Source organism: Chiroxiphia lanceolata, chromosome 16, assembly GCF_009829145.1.
Source record: "Chiroxiphia lanceolata isolate bChiLan1 chromosome 16, bChiLan1.pri, whole genome shotgun sequence".
Lineage (NCBI taxonomy): Eukaryota > Metazoa > Chordata > Aves > Passeriformes > Pipridae > Chiroxiphia > Chiroxiphia lanceolata.
The window spans coordinates 9,474,125-9,489,313 of NC_045652.1; the positions used below are offsets into that span (position 1 = coordinate 9,474,125).

The following is a 15,189-nucleotide window of genomic DNA, read 5'->3' on the forward strand; positions in this document are numbered from 1 at the left end:
TTGAACCACTGCCCAAGCAGCAGCAGGAGCTGTAACAACTGCAGGGAGAGTGCAAGGCCTCTGCAGGACTGTTGCCAAATGCTGTGTTTAATTCAGGTTCCCAGAGCACCCCTGACAGGCTGTGGTTTGCACACACGGCCCCGAGGAGACACGTGCAGACTCTGCTCTGGGCAGGGGACAAGAATGTGGGTGCAGAGTGGCACAGGAATGAGACACGTGCTCAGAAACTCAAACATCACCACAAGTGTGATTCAAGGATTTATTAATTCTTACATGCAAAACATTCTGCTAATTGCATTAGCAAAAGATCAATGTAAAAACTTCACAATTTCGCAACTTTTAAATTTTGCTTTAGTGGTTGAAAGGGTGTAGTTCAACATCATATTCCTGCCAGTTTAGAAGGTACAGAACATTAGCACTAATTACAGAACCTCACAGACCCGTTACCGTTACAATCTATGCTGCACATGGAGTGACAGAGAACACTTGTCTGCATTAGTCATGTTACACTGGGGGGGATCTTGCAAATAGTGACACTTGAGAAGGTTTGTTGTTTACAAGAGGTTTAAAATATAAAAATTACTAAAATGTCTAAAGCTGCTTCACATGATTTTTACACCTAGTTAATAAGACTAAAAGCTCAGAAAGCATAACTTACTGGGTCAGAAATAATGGGAAAATAAGGATATGCTTGAACATTCTACTCTATAAAAGAAAAAGAAAGCAAATTTCTATCATGAGAAAGGTTTTTAAAATACAAGTTATATTGCTCAGTAAGAAGAGATTCTACAAGAAAAGCATTTACTACATAAAAGTGGGAATGACTGGTCCAGAATTGAACCTACATGAATGCCCTACTTGAAATTCAAAGGAATTTACCTATGAACACCAACCTCTCTCCACTACTGCACCTCTGGGAAAATGGTGGCTGAGCTACCCTGGCAGTGTAGTGTAAGTCATCTGTACAGTGTCAAATACTGTCTGGCACTATTGTCTGATCCAACCCAATATTCCATTTACCCATCACAACACAATGCTGTCAAAAGGACTAGATACACTTCAGTAAGAATAGTTATTTATTTTTTTTAAATCACAGCAGCAAGAACTAGATTGCAACCAAGCCCTTACCAATGATAAAGCATTTACACTGTGACTCAGGGGTGTCAGTCACTGCCAGGGGCTGGGGTTCAACACCCACCACAGGCAGTGGCTGCACTGAGAAAACATTGAATAACAAAACACGTCAGAGCTCAGTGTTCTGCTCATTCCCGGTACTGTTACTTACTGTGAAAAACTAGAAAGATTTTGCATTTCCTACCAGAAATTAGAGTCATTTTCAAGAAGAATCTTTAAAAAACAGTTTAGTGCTTAGTGTTCGTAGCACAACAAAGCAACTTAGTTCAGCAGATAAGTTTGGCAACACTTAATTGAGCAAGAAGAGGATTTTAAAAATAAGGCTTCACATAGGTGTGTCTTTTCAGGAGTTTGCTCTTAGAAGAATGCAAGGTAACGATCATACTTTAAACAAATGAAACCATGAAATTGTCAACTGGTTCATGAATTTATGGTAGAGAACTAATTTATAACAGAAAAACTTGGCATGTGAATGCTCCATTGTTTGAGCAAAGCACAGGGTTGATGGGGTGGGGGAGGGTGATGTTTACAGCAGCAGACATTTTCTCTTCCTCTTCTTTACAGGAGGGGGGCACAGCACTGCTCGAATGGCTTCATCAAACACTGTCTTGAGGCCTCTCTGCGTGAGTGCTGAGCATTCCAGGTATTTCACTGCGCCTGGGGAAGCAGAAATGCAGTTACAAAGCAGTTTTCCACAACTCCAGCAGCACCACTCCCAGCTGACCCCACACCAAAAGCCAGGCATTTAATTTAATTAAGGTACAGCTTCTTCCACAAACAAAATGCAGCTGCAGTCAAAAACCACCCCAGAGGCTCATACCGATCTCTTTGGCCATGGCAAGGCCCTGTGGGTAGGTGATGGGAGTCAGCTTCTTCTCCTTCAGCTTCTCAATGGTGTCCTTGTCATCCCGAAGGTCGAGTTTGGTGCCCACGAGAATGATGGGGGTGTTGGGACAATGGTGCCTCACCTCAGGATACCACTGGAAAAAGAAACAGTGTCTCTTGTGTGGGGGCAGATTTCCACAGACAGCTCGACTGTCACCCTGGGAAGGCTCACAGTCCTTCCTGGGTCAGTCAGTGAAGGGGAGCACCGGGATCAGAACAGGGCAGACAGTGAGCTGCACATGGTTGGTAATGAAGCCAACAGCGACTTCTGTATGTTTTAAAAATGCACCCCACTAGGGGCTGTATCTTCCTCACACACCCGAAGAACCCCGACCTGCACTGCCCTCACCCATGGAGACCCCTCCATGTGCTGTGCAGCTGAGCTGTCCAAGGACATGAAACACTGCAACAGTCACAGAGCACGTGCTGGAATGATGCTGATGGAAGGAACAAGTGCTATCAACCTAATTTTTACAGGCATTTGTTCTTAAACTTTTTAACTGTACTAAAAGGAAAGGTGCTGTTTGTGATCTGAACACTCTTAGATTACTGTTACCCCATCAACGCATCAAGAACAACTCATACTTGGAGTGTTTCATGTGCCCTGAATTTCCATGACTCACAAGGGAGGCAAATACATTTCTGCCTTTTCAAAATACATTTCACAGTGCCTGTCAACAATTAAAAAAAAAAAAGCACCTAGTGTTTTCCCACCACTGCTGTAAAGGGAACAGAATGAACATTCAGACATAAAGCAGTCCCAGCTCATCCTTACCTTAGCACGGACATTTTCAAAGGAAGCTGGGCTCACGAGGGAAAAGCAGATTAAGAAGACATCCTACAAAACAAGTTGAGAGCAGTCAGCCCCACAGAGACATGAATGTAAACTCTGCTGAACAGGCCAATATCACCAGTACCTCTGTCACACTGTCAGCTCTATCACACTTGCAAAGGCAAGGTCAGCAATACAGCCGCACGTGACGATCAGAGGTAGCTTTCCCAGTGGGAAATCCACTCCCAGGCAGCTACAGGCAGCCCCAAAGAGGGGGGAAAACAAACAACAAATAGATTGCAGTCAAATTTGTAATCAGCTATTGCAGTAGCCAGCATCTAGAACACAATATCACCTCTTGTAAAACTTCACTTCTGCTGAATGTCAGTATAAAAAAGATTTCACAGTTTCTCTATAACTAAATTAGGATTAAGAAGGGCATTAAAAACATCTCAAAGATCCCTCCTTTTCTTTCTAAATAAAGAGACAGCAAAAAGAAAAACAGGTGTTTTTAGGGATCTTGCACATGTTGTTTTTCAAGTGAAGGCAAAAGATTCTAAGAGTGAGCAGGTAAAAACATTTCAGAGCATGTTTATATAACTGCAGGACACTTCAGAAAACAAGGAGCTTCACTGCTGACACACTACAGTCTATGAGCACTTAGAACAATCCCCAGATTCGTGTCTCTGTGCTGATGAAGATTAGTCTTGCTATGACCCAAAACTCAACAAGGGTCTCTCAAACAAACCCGACTTCCCCCAACCTACCTCTGCATCCGACCTCACTCCGGTCCCACCCGTGTTACAGAATCAGGCATTGCAGGGTTAGTTGATTGTGCTGCATTTCAAGGCATTTGTTAGGTCAGCAGCTGCCATCTGCACTGCTAAGCACTTGCAACCCAGTTGTTCATGCATCACCCCAACAAGTTTCCGTAGCAGCGTCCCAGAAGAAGAAAGAAACAACATCAAATAATGTGATACTATGGCCACTACTTCTGTTTTCCAATTTTGCAGGTTTGTGGTGACTCAAGTGCTGCACATCACGCAGACTCTCTCCTTTACTAGCTCCAGAGATCAAAAGGTGTGGTGTAACCACCAGGAATTACTCAGGTGTCTTGCACACTACCAATCTTAAACAGGAAAAGCTATTTATTTGTAAGAAAATATTTTATCTTAGCCATATAAAGAAATTTGATAACAGAGTTCTCAGATCTAGGAATCTGATAGTTCCAAGAAAAGTAGTTGTTCAAAAAATAGGGGCCAATTTATCACTATCATAAGCAAGACAAGATGACAGAACTTGGAACTGAGGTTTATTTAAAGTTTTACATACGGCAATAGGTTCATCTGTCAGACTGGAAGATATATTCTTACCATTGGTTCCTCCAACCTAATAACAGTAGGAGATAAAGTTACTCCTCAAATGGATTTAAGGGAAAACGTTCTCAGTCAGCAATTTGTGCTCACGGATATTCTCAGAGTGGATTTTCTTCTTAAGAGAGACGCTGCCCTGTAACTCAGCACAACCAACTCCCTGCACCCAGGACAGGCACAGCCCTCCCAGAAACCACTGTTGCACCAGCAGGGGGACCTGCCAGAGCAAACCTTCCCTGGAAAGCATCCTATTAACAACTGCTTTTTGCTTTAGTCCCCCTGAGGAAACAAAGTTAACCTATTCCATCCCAATTTCCTTCCCCGAGTATTTGGAAACACTAGCAGATTTGGAATAAATTCCTGTATATTTCAAGGAAAAAAAATATGAGTAAGGGGAAAAGATGCAGATTAATGCAAAGCCCTCACTGTGAAATTCCCAGCTGGTGCTGCTGGGTGGCTGATCCCAACACACACACTGCCCCAGTAACCACCACCTGCTGCTTTCACCCTGCCCAGGACACGGTTCAGGTGCACATACAGGGAAAGGGGGGGACAAAGAACAAGCAGGGGGTGAGTTTTAAATAGCACAGTGAAGGAAGAGGGAGGCTGAACACAGATCCTAAAAAAAGGTCAGGCTTCATCAGCACCACTGTTCTCTTCCTCTGTGCTGTTTGGCAGTTTCGTGGGGGTGATGAATCTCACGCTGCACGAGGTTAAAATCTGCAGATCGCTTCACAAGAAGTTCAAGACTTACCACCCTGGTTCATTTTCTGCTGTAAAGCAATCCAAATAACTGAAAGTACTTCAGACCTGTACTTAACAGTTCTACCTGCTTGTACAGAAGACATTTTTTCCACCAGATGCTCAGATGGACATGGAATTCTTTGGCAGTCCACCACGGTCACCTCAGGAGGCTGCAGACAGGCACGTGCATTCTGTCCCTTTGTCACAGGGGAGGCACAGTGTATGCCCTCACAACTCGACTTCCTCACACTATTAAATACCTTTTAACAAGCCTTTTTCTTCCCTGAGATATTTTTTTGAAAATATTTTTATTTAGAAAAATTTAAGCGAAGATGAGGTTTTAAGTATCCTATAAATATCTAAGGATTAGAGAAAACCAGCTTTCCATTGTCTCTCTTCCCAAGAGAGACAGGTATTTCTGCATTTCAACTATAGTTGCCCACAACTGGCAAGTTCATATTCCTCATGGGTATTGCTACTGAGGGGAAAGCCAAAAACTGTAAGAGTTAGTGAGCAGTGAATTAAGGAAAATTGTGAATTAAGACAGTTTACTAAAAATAGCACCAGAGTTCCTTAAATAAGATTCACATTACTCAAGAGAGCAGTTATGCTGCAGATAAGTGGAACAATGTTGCATTTTACATTATTACCACTGAACATATATCTGACAGTTAACAACAACAGTAATCAATGTCAAGAAAACCCTGCAAATTACCCTTTCTTTACTTGTAGCACAGCTCCACCAGGTAAAAGCCACTGCTTTAAAGAGATTAGAAAACCAGGCTCTACAAAGATTAATTGTAACTCAGGTTGCACTGGAAAGAAGAGAACAGATCACTTCAGCGTTTTCCTCAAACATGGAAAGATGCAGGATGCAGGCAGGACTTAACCAGCTGCAAACAGGGAAGACAGAAGCACATCTGTATCCATGTTACAGCACAAATTACAGTAAGTAATAAAATAGCCACGGGCTCAAGTGTGTTGGAACGCTGGGCCTCTGTCAACACCAATAATCTCTTCATTCAGTGCTGCCTCTTTCACATGTAGAACATCTTCAGAGGCTGAACAATATCAAGTGCTTAGCAGTGACAGTGTCAGGTTGCAGCCAAAACGCGCCTAAAAACAAAAACAAACCCTGCTTTTGGCAGGCATGCTAACCTTGAAATCAATGGCCTGGCTGATGGGACTATTCACTAAGAGGTTTTTGCGTTTGTTTTGGGGTGGTTTTTTTCCTTTTCCTTTTAAATCAAGCATTCTGGCCCATTCTGAGGCTGCAACTACACAAACAGTGCACACAAACACACAACCATGCAAATTTTAACTTTTGTAGAGCTGTACACACATCAAAGATCATAAATTACAACTACAGCAAGGTGAAGGAAAGGAGCTTGCAACAAGTCACTAAGAAATATAACTCCAGGTGTGACAGTGCTGGCCCGTTGTTCAAAACTAGAAATGTTTTATGTCAGACAAAGCTGTTGAGACTCTCTGAGGTTTCTCAGGGCATCCTTACTGTTTGTGGGTAGGAGAGTGGACGTAGTCTGTCATAGTCCTCTTGACCAGCTGTGTCCCATAAACCCAGATTGACTGGTTTGCCATCAACCATTACATTGGCAGAGTAGTTGTCAAAACTAAAAACGAACAGAGAGTTGGCTGTGTTAGTTGGCAGTAAAGTAAGGCACCCAAGGACTTTTTCCTCACAGAGCCCTAACTGGGAAAACTAGGGAAGAAACTTTTATTGCATCCTTCTGCTCCCCAGAGACAGTAAAGCTGTTCTTTAAATAATGAGGCTGGTATTGGGCAATGGAATAAAAAAATATGCACAACAGACTTGGTCCAGGCTGAGCAGAAGTCATCTTTGTCATGGCTCTTCCAAGGGAAGAGTTAACCCCAGTGAGCAGAGGAGAGCAGGAGATGTACTTAGCAAGCACTTTCCAGCCTTAGTGGGACATTCAGCAAGTTAATCTGTCTCATGTTGTAAGATTTAGAATAGAAGATACATGAGCAGCAACCAAGGAATCCTTTATGACAGGAGCAGGTAAGAGAAAAGCTTATTAATCCTGCTAACCAAAACCCCCTCCAATGAAGTGTCAAAGTCAATAACCAGGGGGCAGTGGAGGCACCGTTATCATCTCATCAGTACTGTGACTGCAAAGGTTTTAATGACTCATTAAGGCTCAGCCACTTTCACTGGGAACACAAGGCACTGTAATGCAAAAATCTGAATTTAAGACCAAAGAAAGGAAACACGAGTGACTATAACTAAGGCAACAAGGCCTCGGCCAGGTAACAGAAGTCATCTGTATATCTCCTTAGAATGTATTTAGTTATCTGAAAAACTCATCAAAATATAGAGATATCTGAAAAGGGCAAAGAAGTTGCTCATGTATAAGACACCTCCCCCCAGCAGGCCCTCGGAAAGAGAACTGCACTAATTCCGATACCGACAAATCCGCACGGGAAAGAAAATGGGAAGCACCAAAATAAATGAGTCCCCACAGTCTCATCTGAGAAGCTCCAGAGCTGTGACTGGCTTAGCACAGCATTGGCAACAGCACAAAAAGTGGAGAGAACAAACAAACAAAAAATCTCCAGCCATGCAAGCCAACTATTCCTGACTATGACTTGATGTTTTACAAGCTGTTCAGCCTTGGGACTGCTTATAATGAATGACATTAAAGACAGAAACACTGTTTTAAAAGAGAACAACATCTGATAAAATGTTAGCAAGTATTAGTCCCTGTTCAGCCAGGGCAGAGGGAGCCAACACTGAGGGACCATGAAGGAGCACTGGTGTGACTGTGCTAAGCAGTAAAAGCCAAAAGTGCTTCTCCCTACTCACATCTGGAAATTCAGCTAAACATTTCAGATGGAACTGAGGGGCACTTGCATTGTATTCCAACAATTCAAATAAGGAATCTGGAATGGCAGTAGGTACAGAGAAGTTGACAGAAATGAGTTATTTGAGAAGTACTTACACGGTGGGTATATACTCTCCAGGAAATGCATTGGTTGTGTAGCTGATGAGCAGGCATGTTTTACCTACAGCACTGCAAAAACAGAAAGTTCACATGTAAACCACATTCACCCAGAATAACAAGAAATCATATTCCTTTTACAGGAAGAAGACTAATTACACCCAGTCACCTCAGGACCTGCCTCTCAAGGAGTGGCACTGAGGAGTGTCAGCAGTCACTGGGCAGGAAACCAGCTGACAGACTGCAGCCTGAAGATAACTGGCAATGAAAACACACCTAATATAAACATCCATTTTGTGAAGTCATAAATTACCTAATTTTGTAAATTTTAGACACAAAAAACCAAACACAAGCACTAATAAGACTACTAACATCTGCTGGTCACCTGAGTGATAACTCATGTATTCTCATGCCTTACTCCAACTCCCTGAAATTAAAAATAAAAAAAGAGAAGTATTTCCAGATACCCTTTACATAATTCCAAAACTGTTATATTTTCCAGAAAATGGCATACTTGCACATGAGTAAAATTAAAGAAAGGATGGAAAGTATAATTTCTCAACACATCATTACTTTTGAGTATTTAAGGAACAAATATGAATGATGATCCCCAGATTATTGCAAAGACTCCCTGTGTGCATTCACCAACTATTCAAACATTTCATGAACTGATTTACAGATAAATCACATTCCAGTACTGGAAAACTTGGAACACCAAACCTTTCCCTACTAATCTAATTCTCAACAGCCTCAAATGAGGGCAGGACAAGGTTCTGTTCCAGGTTCTTTTCAAAACTCTGGCAGCCAGGTCCTTCCCTCTCCACATCTTACCTGGAGTCAAACATCAGATTAATGACACTTTTGAGTTTTTGTTACAGTTTCAATTAAAGTGTTGAAAAACTTGAAATTTTTTAAAACAGACTCTGCAAAGAGTGTTTCTGACACTGCAGGCTGGTTCCCTTGCAGGCTTCCCACTTGCATAATCCTTTAACAGTGTGAGAGATTCCAGGGGTGAGCATGCAACTAGTTCCTCCAAGGATACCACCAGAGCCCTGCAGCCCAATCCCTCCTCCCGAACAGAGGAACAAACGAGCTCCGTGCAAGGAAAACTGCATTGTCTTGCAGATGTTTTATCACCACAGCCATTTGCTCAAAGTCAGCAGTAACTCTAAAACCCAACTGCACCTACACTGGGATCTCCCCAGTAGCATTAGGTTTGACTCATGAGCCTCCTGAACTAGGTCTGTCACAAGTAAATTTGAGCTTTGTCACAACCATTAAGTCACAGTTCAGTCTGTAACAGGTCTCTCAGTTGAACTTCAAGCAGGTCCAGGCTGCATTAGCCCAAGAAGGTATTTGAGAGCAGCATCTGCCAACATCACCTTAAATACCTGAGCTATGGAAGAGTTGCTTCAGTGTGCAAAATCAGCTGGGGTTTTGTCTTACACGCCCATTTTTAATTGTAATTTGTTCTATGTTTCTGAGCCAATACCTACCATAACACCCCATCCGCTGCAACTCTCTCTGATCATACCATGCAGTTTTCCACCCTGTTTTTCACCTCCTCACGCAGTCTGAGCCTTTTTTTCCTTTCAGCATGCACTCCTACCAAGCTATAATAACAACATAAAAGGGGGCATTTAATTCTGTTCTCGTTAAGTAGAATCTCTGAACATTTCCCTGTAGTAACAGGCTTGAAATACACTTGTGCTCAAAAGCAAAGATGGATTTACCCTTTAAAGACTTCTGTGGGAAAGAATGGGGGAGCAGCTCACCCCGCAGATACCTATTTAACAGCTGTCAAGAGAGGAGATCCCATCTCAGCTCCTGCAGCAGCACTCACCGACTGCAACAAGCCAGAACAGGGAGTGAAGGAAAGTTATTCCTCCCCCATAAGGACAACTTGCTATTTTAGCTGCCTGCTGATGAGTTAGACCAGTTTGGATGTACTGCTGAACTGCTCTCCCATCACAATCCAGGCAGCTACACTGGGCCAGCTCAGGAAGGACAACCAGGAAAAGCTTCAAGATCCCGAGAGGAGCAAGAGCCAACTGCTCTGGGAAAAACTTCTTGAGCTGCAGAGACAACATGTTCTCACGCTTCTAGAACCTGTTTGGTCTGATGCTTCATTTTCCAGTAAGTTCACTACAGGTAATTTTAGCTTCTACCAAATTCGTGTTGAACTCAGCATTTTCAGTAGCAGATCAAGAACTTTTCTCTGCACCCAGGCTCCTTTGCTCACCTGGCACTGGAAGTGGTGAGTGTGCTCTGGCTAATCACAGCAGCCAGGAAGGTGGTGAGAGGTTTCATTCCAAGCTCAGAAGTGCCTGTAGTGTGTTTCTGCAGCACCAATCAGCCAGAGTCGTTTAAACAAGAAAAAACACGTCCAACAACCCTGTTTCAGACTTGCTTCATCCAGGTTTCCTGCCTTCCTTGCCTTTTGGCTCACTGCCCCACGAATCAGATCGTTATGGTCACCGGTCTTAAAAATAAACACTAATGCCTACCTTTATAAAGTACATCCTCTAAGTGCTTTATCAACTTTTTTAGACTTCTAACTTCTGTACTAAAGCAACTCCCCTAAAGAGAATTGAAAATGTTTGGCAAAATTTAAATCCTTGCACATGAAGGCTGAGACTAAGAAACTAAAATAACACCAAGATTAGTCATAAGATTTCTAGCAACTATTTAATCACGGCTCTGTCCACCCACTATTACATAAATGAAACCAGCAACATTTGACTGTCATTAAAAACATGGCCTACAGAAATCCAGCTTCAAATGCTTAACTACCTTAACAAAGGACTGCACTGAGTCCCTTTCTGGTTCTGGGTTGCAACCAGGAATCGATGCACTCATATAACCACATATGTATTAATTCCTGAAAACAAAACATATCTTCTCTTTCCTGGCCTTACATACACTAACAAATTCTATGAAATTTCCCCACTGTGTTAGAGCTGCTTGGAGCCATATTTTATCTGCAAACAGGAGGCAGCCTTCATAAAAAGCTTTGACTGTGCCATTTCTTCCTTTCTCTGCCCCACATGAACTATGTGTCTGGCAAACAGGATGCACAACAGCTCAGCTCTTCACCACTGAACAGCAGCTGAGATTTCTCCAGTACCACCCTCAGATCAAGAGTTCAGGATTTTTGCTACAGTAGGTTTAGCTAACACGGCTCTGCCAGATAAGCACAAGGACACACCCTCTCTGACACACCACTCACTCGCACACACCCTCTCCCAAATATGCTCTTCAGGACTTAAAATGCTACTACTTTTTTTAAAAACTCTAAAAAGTTCAGTAACACAAGTCACTAAATTTCAAGTCACTGTGCTCTCTACAGACGGCTCAGGAGGGACCTGAAGTGTCCAGCATCTCACACAAATAAGAGGCCAATTACCCTGCACCCCCCTCCCAAGCCATCAAATCACATACAGCACGGCTTTAGTACACACGGCCTCAGATTAAGCTGAATTCCAAAGAGGGACTCCTAAATCACTGCTCTTGCAGTATTTCTACAATTAAAAAATGCCTACAAAAGAACATGAAGTGTGACCACTTCCATGGCATCCAGTAATTGGCGATTTCTCCAAGAGACAGAACTCTCCTAACATTACACGACATGACTGGAGATTTCATACCACTCAACAGCTGCCTTTTTAGAGTGAAAACAAAGGCTGCTAAAAATAACTTCAACAAATGCTTTTTCTCAAGTGTCAATCACCAGCAATTCCTGCAGTTCCTCAAGCGGCTGCTCCTCATCTGTCCTGCACATTCCTGCTGCTCTCTATCACAGAGCTCAAAGCAACAGTTGCCGTTCATTTTCCCCAAAACAATCCTCAGAGTGCAGAGAAAAAAACCAAGGGGAAAATAGGAGAGCACAAGCAGCACACATGGCACGCTCTTCTAGCCAAGTCAGTCCTCTAAACACATACCAGCCAAAACTCCAAGAACAAGCATGAGCTACATATGAGAAACAGCCTACTCATTAACAAATTAAAAATTAATCACAGGTACTTCTAGAGCTCTGTTTATTTTGTTCCCAGCAGATCTTTACGGAGGGGACAAAAAACAATGCCCAAGTTTAATATTACATAAGCAAATCTTTAACTTGCATTCACAGAACACCAAAGCTTTGGCCTTATCTAAGCCAAACACCACACGTTTCCTAGAGTACCTGTAATGCTGGAGCTCTTGAAGCAGGAACAGCACAAAGACACACAAATAGTTAAGTATTTTTAAAAACATTGAACGGAGGGTGATACAGAGCTGCCAAAAATGAGCATTACCTAAACGGAAACTTAAAAGAGAGATTTGTTTCTAACTAAGGAGGAAGGAAAACAAATTAAACTACTGTATTTTGTTCACAAATATGTACAGAACTCAAGTAGAATTACACCACTTTCATTTCCAAGACAAAAAATAAAAAACATGTTAGGAAGTGGGATGGTTTACAAACCAGATGACCAAAAGAACTGTTATGCTGAATGAATTACTGAACACTATACAGTTTTTTTGAGTTCTCAAATCTTGTGGAGGAAGTAGACTGAACTTTTTTCCCCACCCCGACACGATGCATCACATTCATTTACAGCATTGTAAATACAGAGTTCAGCTGAACTAAAAAAAATTATATAGCAGAAAAGCAAATTTGTTTGGTTTAAAATCAATATAACCAGAAGAGCAATCCATAGTTATCCTATCTGTCATTAAAGAATTACATTACCGTGAAAATTCTTCATTTATCAAGGTACCACTTTTTTGTTCATATTGCTCAAAATCTTACCTAGCAAGTCAAAACAAGTTTGTCACACAGTAAATTTATCTTTCAACCATACTTTTCTACATAATTAAAAACAAATCAACAAAAACCCTCTACACAAATAACTTGAAGATTAAGCCACCACGTGAAATTACAGACCACAGTATCAAGTCCATTTAGTTACACTTCACTCCTCTGTCATCTACAGAAGTTTCCTGTGATACCAATTACGCTCAGCCTACACTGGGATTTTTGTTTCTCCTAAGGGAAAAAATGTCTCTCCAACTGCATAAGACAAGTCTTGTTTTCCAACTGGCCTGTGATGTTCCCCTGAGCTCTGACATCCAGTAAGAGAAAGAATCCCTCTTTTGGGAACAGCATCGTGGAGAAAACACAGAAATAGCAAACACACAGACTCTCTTCTCCTCACCTCAGTTCCAGCACTCCCCACACTGAAATCCAACTGCTAAACTTAGGAGCTAATTCGATTCTAAAAAGCACCCCCAACTTGTTTCACTTATAAATAGCACCATATTAGATGCTGTAGGTGTAACAGCTCTTTACAGACAAGTATATAATTAACTATTTGTATTTCAGGTGCCTTATCAGCCTCCTTTAGACAGGAGCCTTACAGACCAGATGTTTGCAGCCACAAAAGCAGTCTCTGCCCACAAGCATTTACGATCTGCTCAGGGCTCAGCCCATTTCACCCAGTTTTACTGCGAGAGTCGGATGCAAAAAATGAAGCTCTAAAGCCCAATAAGTTTCTTACTCTCACAAAAGACGTTTCGAACCAGCGTTAAATTTCACATGTCATTAAAAACATAGTTTGTTGGGGTTTTTTTAATACCCTTGGATTACTTCGGTGACGAATGGAAGAGCAGAAGCAGCGGCAGCTCCAGGGACAGCCCCGGGGACACCCGCGGCTCCCGATCCCCGCCGGGCCCGCGCCCCCCTCCCCGCCCCCGGCACGGCGGGAAGCGCGGCCGACACCCACACACCCACCCGCCCGCCCCGGCCCCCACACACCGCCCCGGCCCCCACCGCGGCCCCGGCCAGCCCCGCTCCCGCCGGGCCGCGCCTCGGCCCCGCGCCGGGCTCGCCCACACCCCGCGCCGGGGCCCGGGGGCCGCTCCCGCCCCGCGGCCCGACACCGCCCCGGCCCCGCGCCCCTCGGACTCACCCGTCGCCCACCACCACACACTTGATGGCCTGCATCGCGGCTGCTGCGGGAGCGCCGGCCGCCTCCGCCCTGAGCCTGCGAGCGGGGACGAGGCAGCGGCACCACCCAAGGCGGGGAGGAGAGGGCGGACCGCGGGCGCAGGAAGCGGCCGCCGCGCTCACATCCGGCCGGGCCGCGCCGGGACCGCCCCGCGGCCCCGCCTGGACCGAGCTGCGGGAGCGGGCGGAGGGGGCTGTGCCGCTGGCCCAGCGCGGAGCGGGCCCGTCCCGTCCCTGTGCTGTGTGCTCGGCATGTGCTCGGCCGTGCCGAGCGGGGTGTCCGCCTGGGCCCTGCCCAGCCCGGCACAGCAGCGGGGCTCGGGCCCCGGGAGCGCTGCCGGCCCCGGCCGGGCTCCGCTCAGGGGCACGAGGCCGGCCTTCGGCCCACACCAGCCCTGCCGTGTCTGACAAACCTCTCTCAAACACAGAGGTGCCTTTGACACCACCGTGTGTTCCGTCTTTCACTCCTGGCACCCCCTATGCCCCAGTCTCATCCTTGGCATCCCTCGAAGCACGTTGATGTGCAGTTGTGTTTACCCCACAGATGCAGCAAGCACCTGTAACTCCAGTGACCACACCATTCCCATGTGTTTGCCCATTTTCCCCAGCCAAGGCACTTGCCATGAGACCATTGCTCTCAGTGCAACACCACAATGCAGAGCCAGAACATTTCATCGCAGGATCTTCTCCTCCCGATGTGCTGTGACAATTAACTCTGCTGGCAAATTGTAGGCTAGATCAGTCTTTACGAGATGGGACAGCCAAACAGGCTCACAGAGCCTTGGGTTTCGTTTTTGCCACAAGCAAACTAGTTATTTTCAGGAAATACTGAAGTAAAAGTCAAGCAGAGCAGGTCCAGTGATCCCAAGAGTCTTCTAATTTCTACAGTTAGTACCTGCCACAGTTCTGCTTGGTGGAGAAGCTCCCGGTTGGACTGATGCAGGTGAGCACCGTTCCCTTTGTTTGCATTGCCATCTGTTCCTGGAAGGAAGTGTGGGGAAAGGGACCCTGGACACACTGCTCCTGCAAAGTAATGATGAATTCACTGAATCAATATAGTGTACCATCAGGAGTGGTTTTCCAGGGATTGGATCTCCTTTTAATTTCAGAACATTTCTAATTTATTTTGATACCACACAGTGCAACCACATCAGTGGACAGAACATTCCACAATATTTACTGTCTTCCATTCTTCTTTTGTTGAGCAGAGATAATTCTCAGGTATTTCCCACCAGTGAGGAAAACATCATGACTGTCGCTGTGAACCCAAAGGCTGTTTTTGCGACACTTGTATGTCCATGTTCCCTCACACAG

At 44.3% G+C, this 15,189-nt stretch overlaps 1 protein-coding gene across 5 annotated transcripts; it reads right to left on the reverse strand.

Moving 5' to 3' along the window:
* Nucleotides 1–245: 245 nt before the first annotated feature.
* Nucleotides 246–13,993, reverse strand: RAC1 (Rac family small GTPase 1). 5 transcript variants are annotated; one of them, XM_032703655.1, is made up of 7 exons: nucleotides 13,838–13,977; nucleotides 7,887–7,958; nucleotides 6,422–6,539; nucleotides 4,124–4,180; nucleotides 2,795–2,857; nucleotides 1,955–2,114; nucleotides 246–1,791 (listed from the first exon to the last, which is right to left on the reverse strand). In XM_032703655.1, the coding sequence occupies exons 1-7, from the start codon at nucleotides 13,870–13,872 to the stop codon at nucleotides 1,661–1,663; spliced, it is 636 nt and encodes a 211-aa protein (XP_032559546.1). In that variant the 5' UTR covers nucleotides 13,873–13,977; the 3' UTR covers nucleotides 246–1,660. The 5 variants fall into 5 exon arrangements, with proteins under 5 accessions (XP_032559546.1, XP_032559545.1, XP_032559543.1 ...); XM_032703654.1 differs by lacking the exon at nucleotides 4,124–4,180 and having other exon boundaries at nucleotides 13,838–13,993; XM_032703652.1 differs by lacking the exons at nucleotides 4,124–4,180; nucleotides 13,838–13,977 and adding an exon at nucleotides 10,129–10,211.
* Between the last annotated feature and the right edge of the window lie 1,196 nt (nucleotides 13,994–15,189).

Coding starts and splice junctions, on each gene's coding strand:
- RAC1 (XM_032703655.1), bottom strand. CDS start 13,872: ATGCAGGCCATCAAGTGTGTGGTGGTGGGCGACGG. Junction 7,959..13,837: donor TGTGTGGTGGTGGGCGACGG/GTGAGTCCGAGG, acceptor CTGTTTTTGCAG/TGCTGTAGGTAAAACATGCC. Junction 2,858..4,123: donor TGACAGATGAACCTATTGCC/GTATGTAAAACT, acceptor CTTGTTTTGTAG/GATGTCTTCTTAATCTGCTT.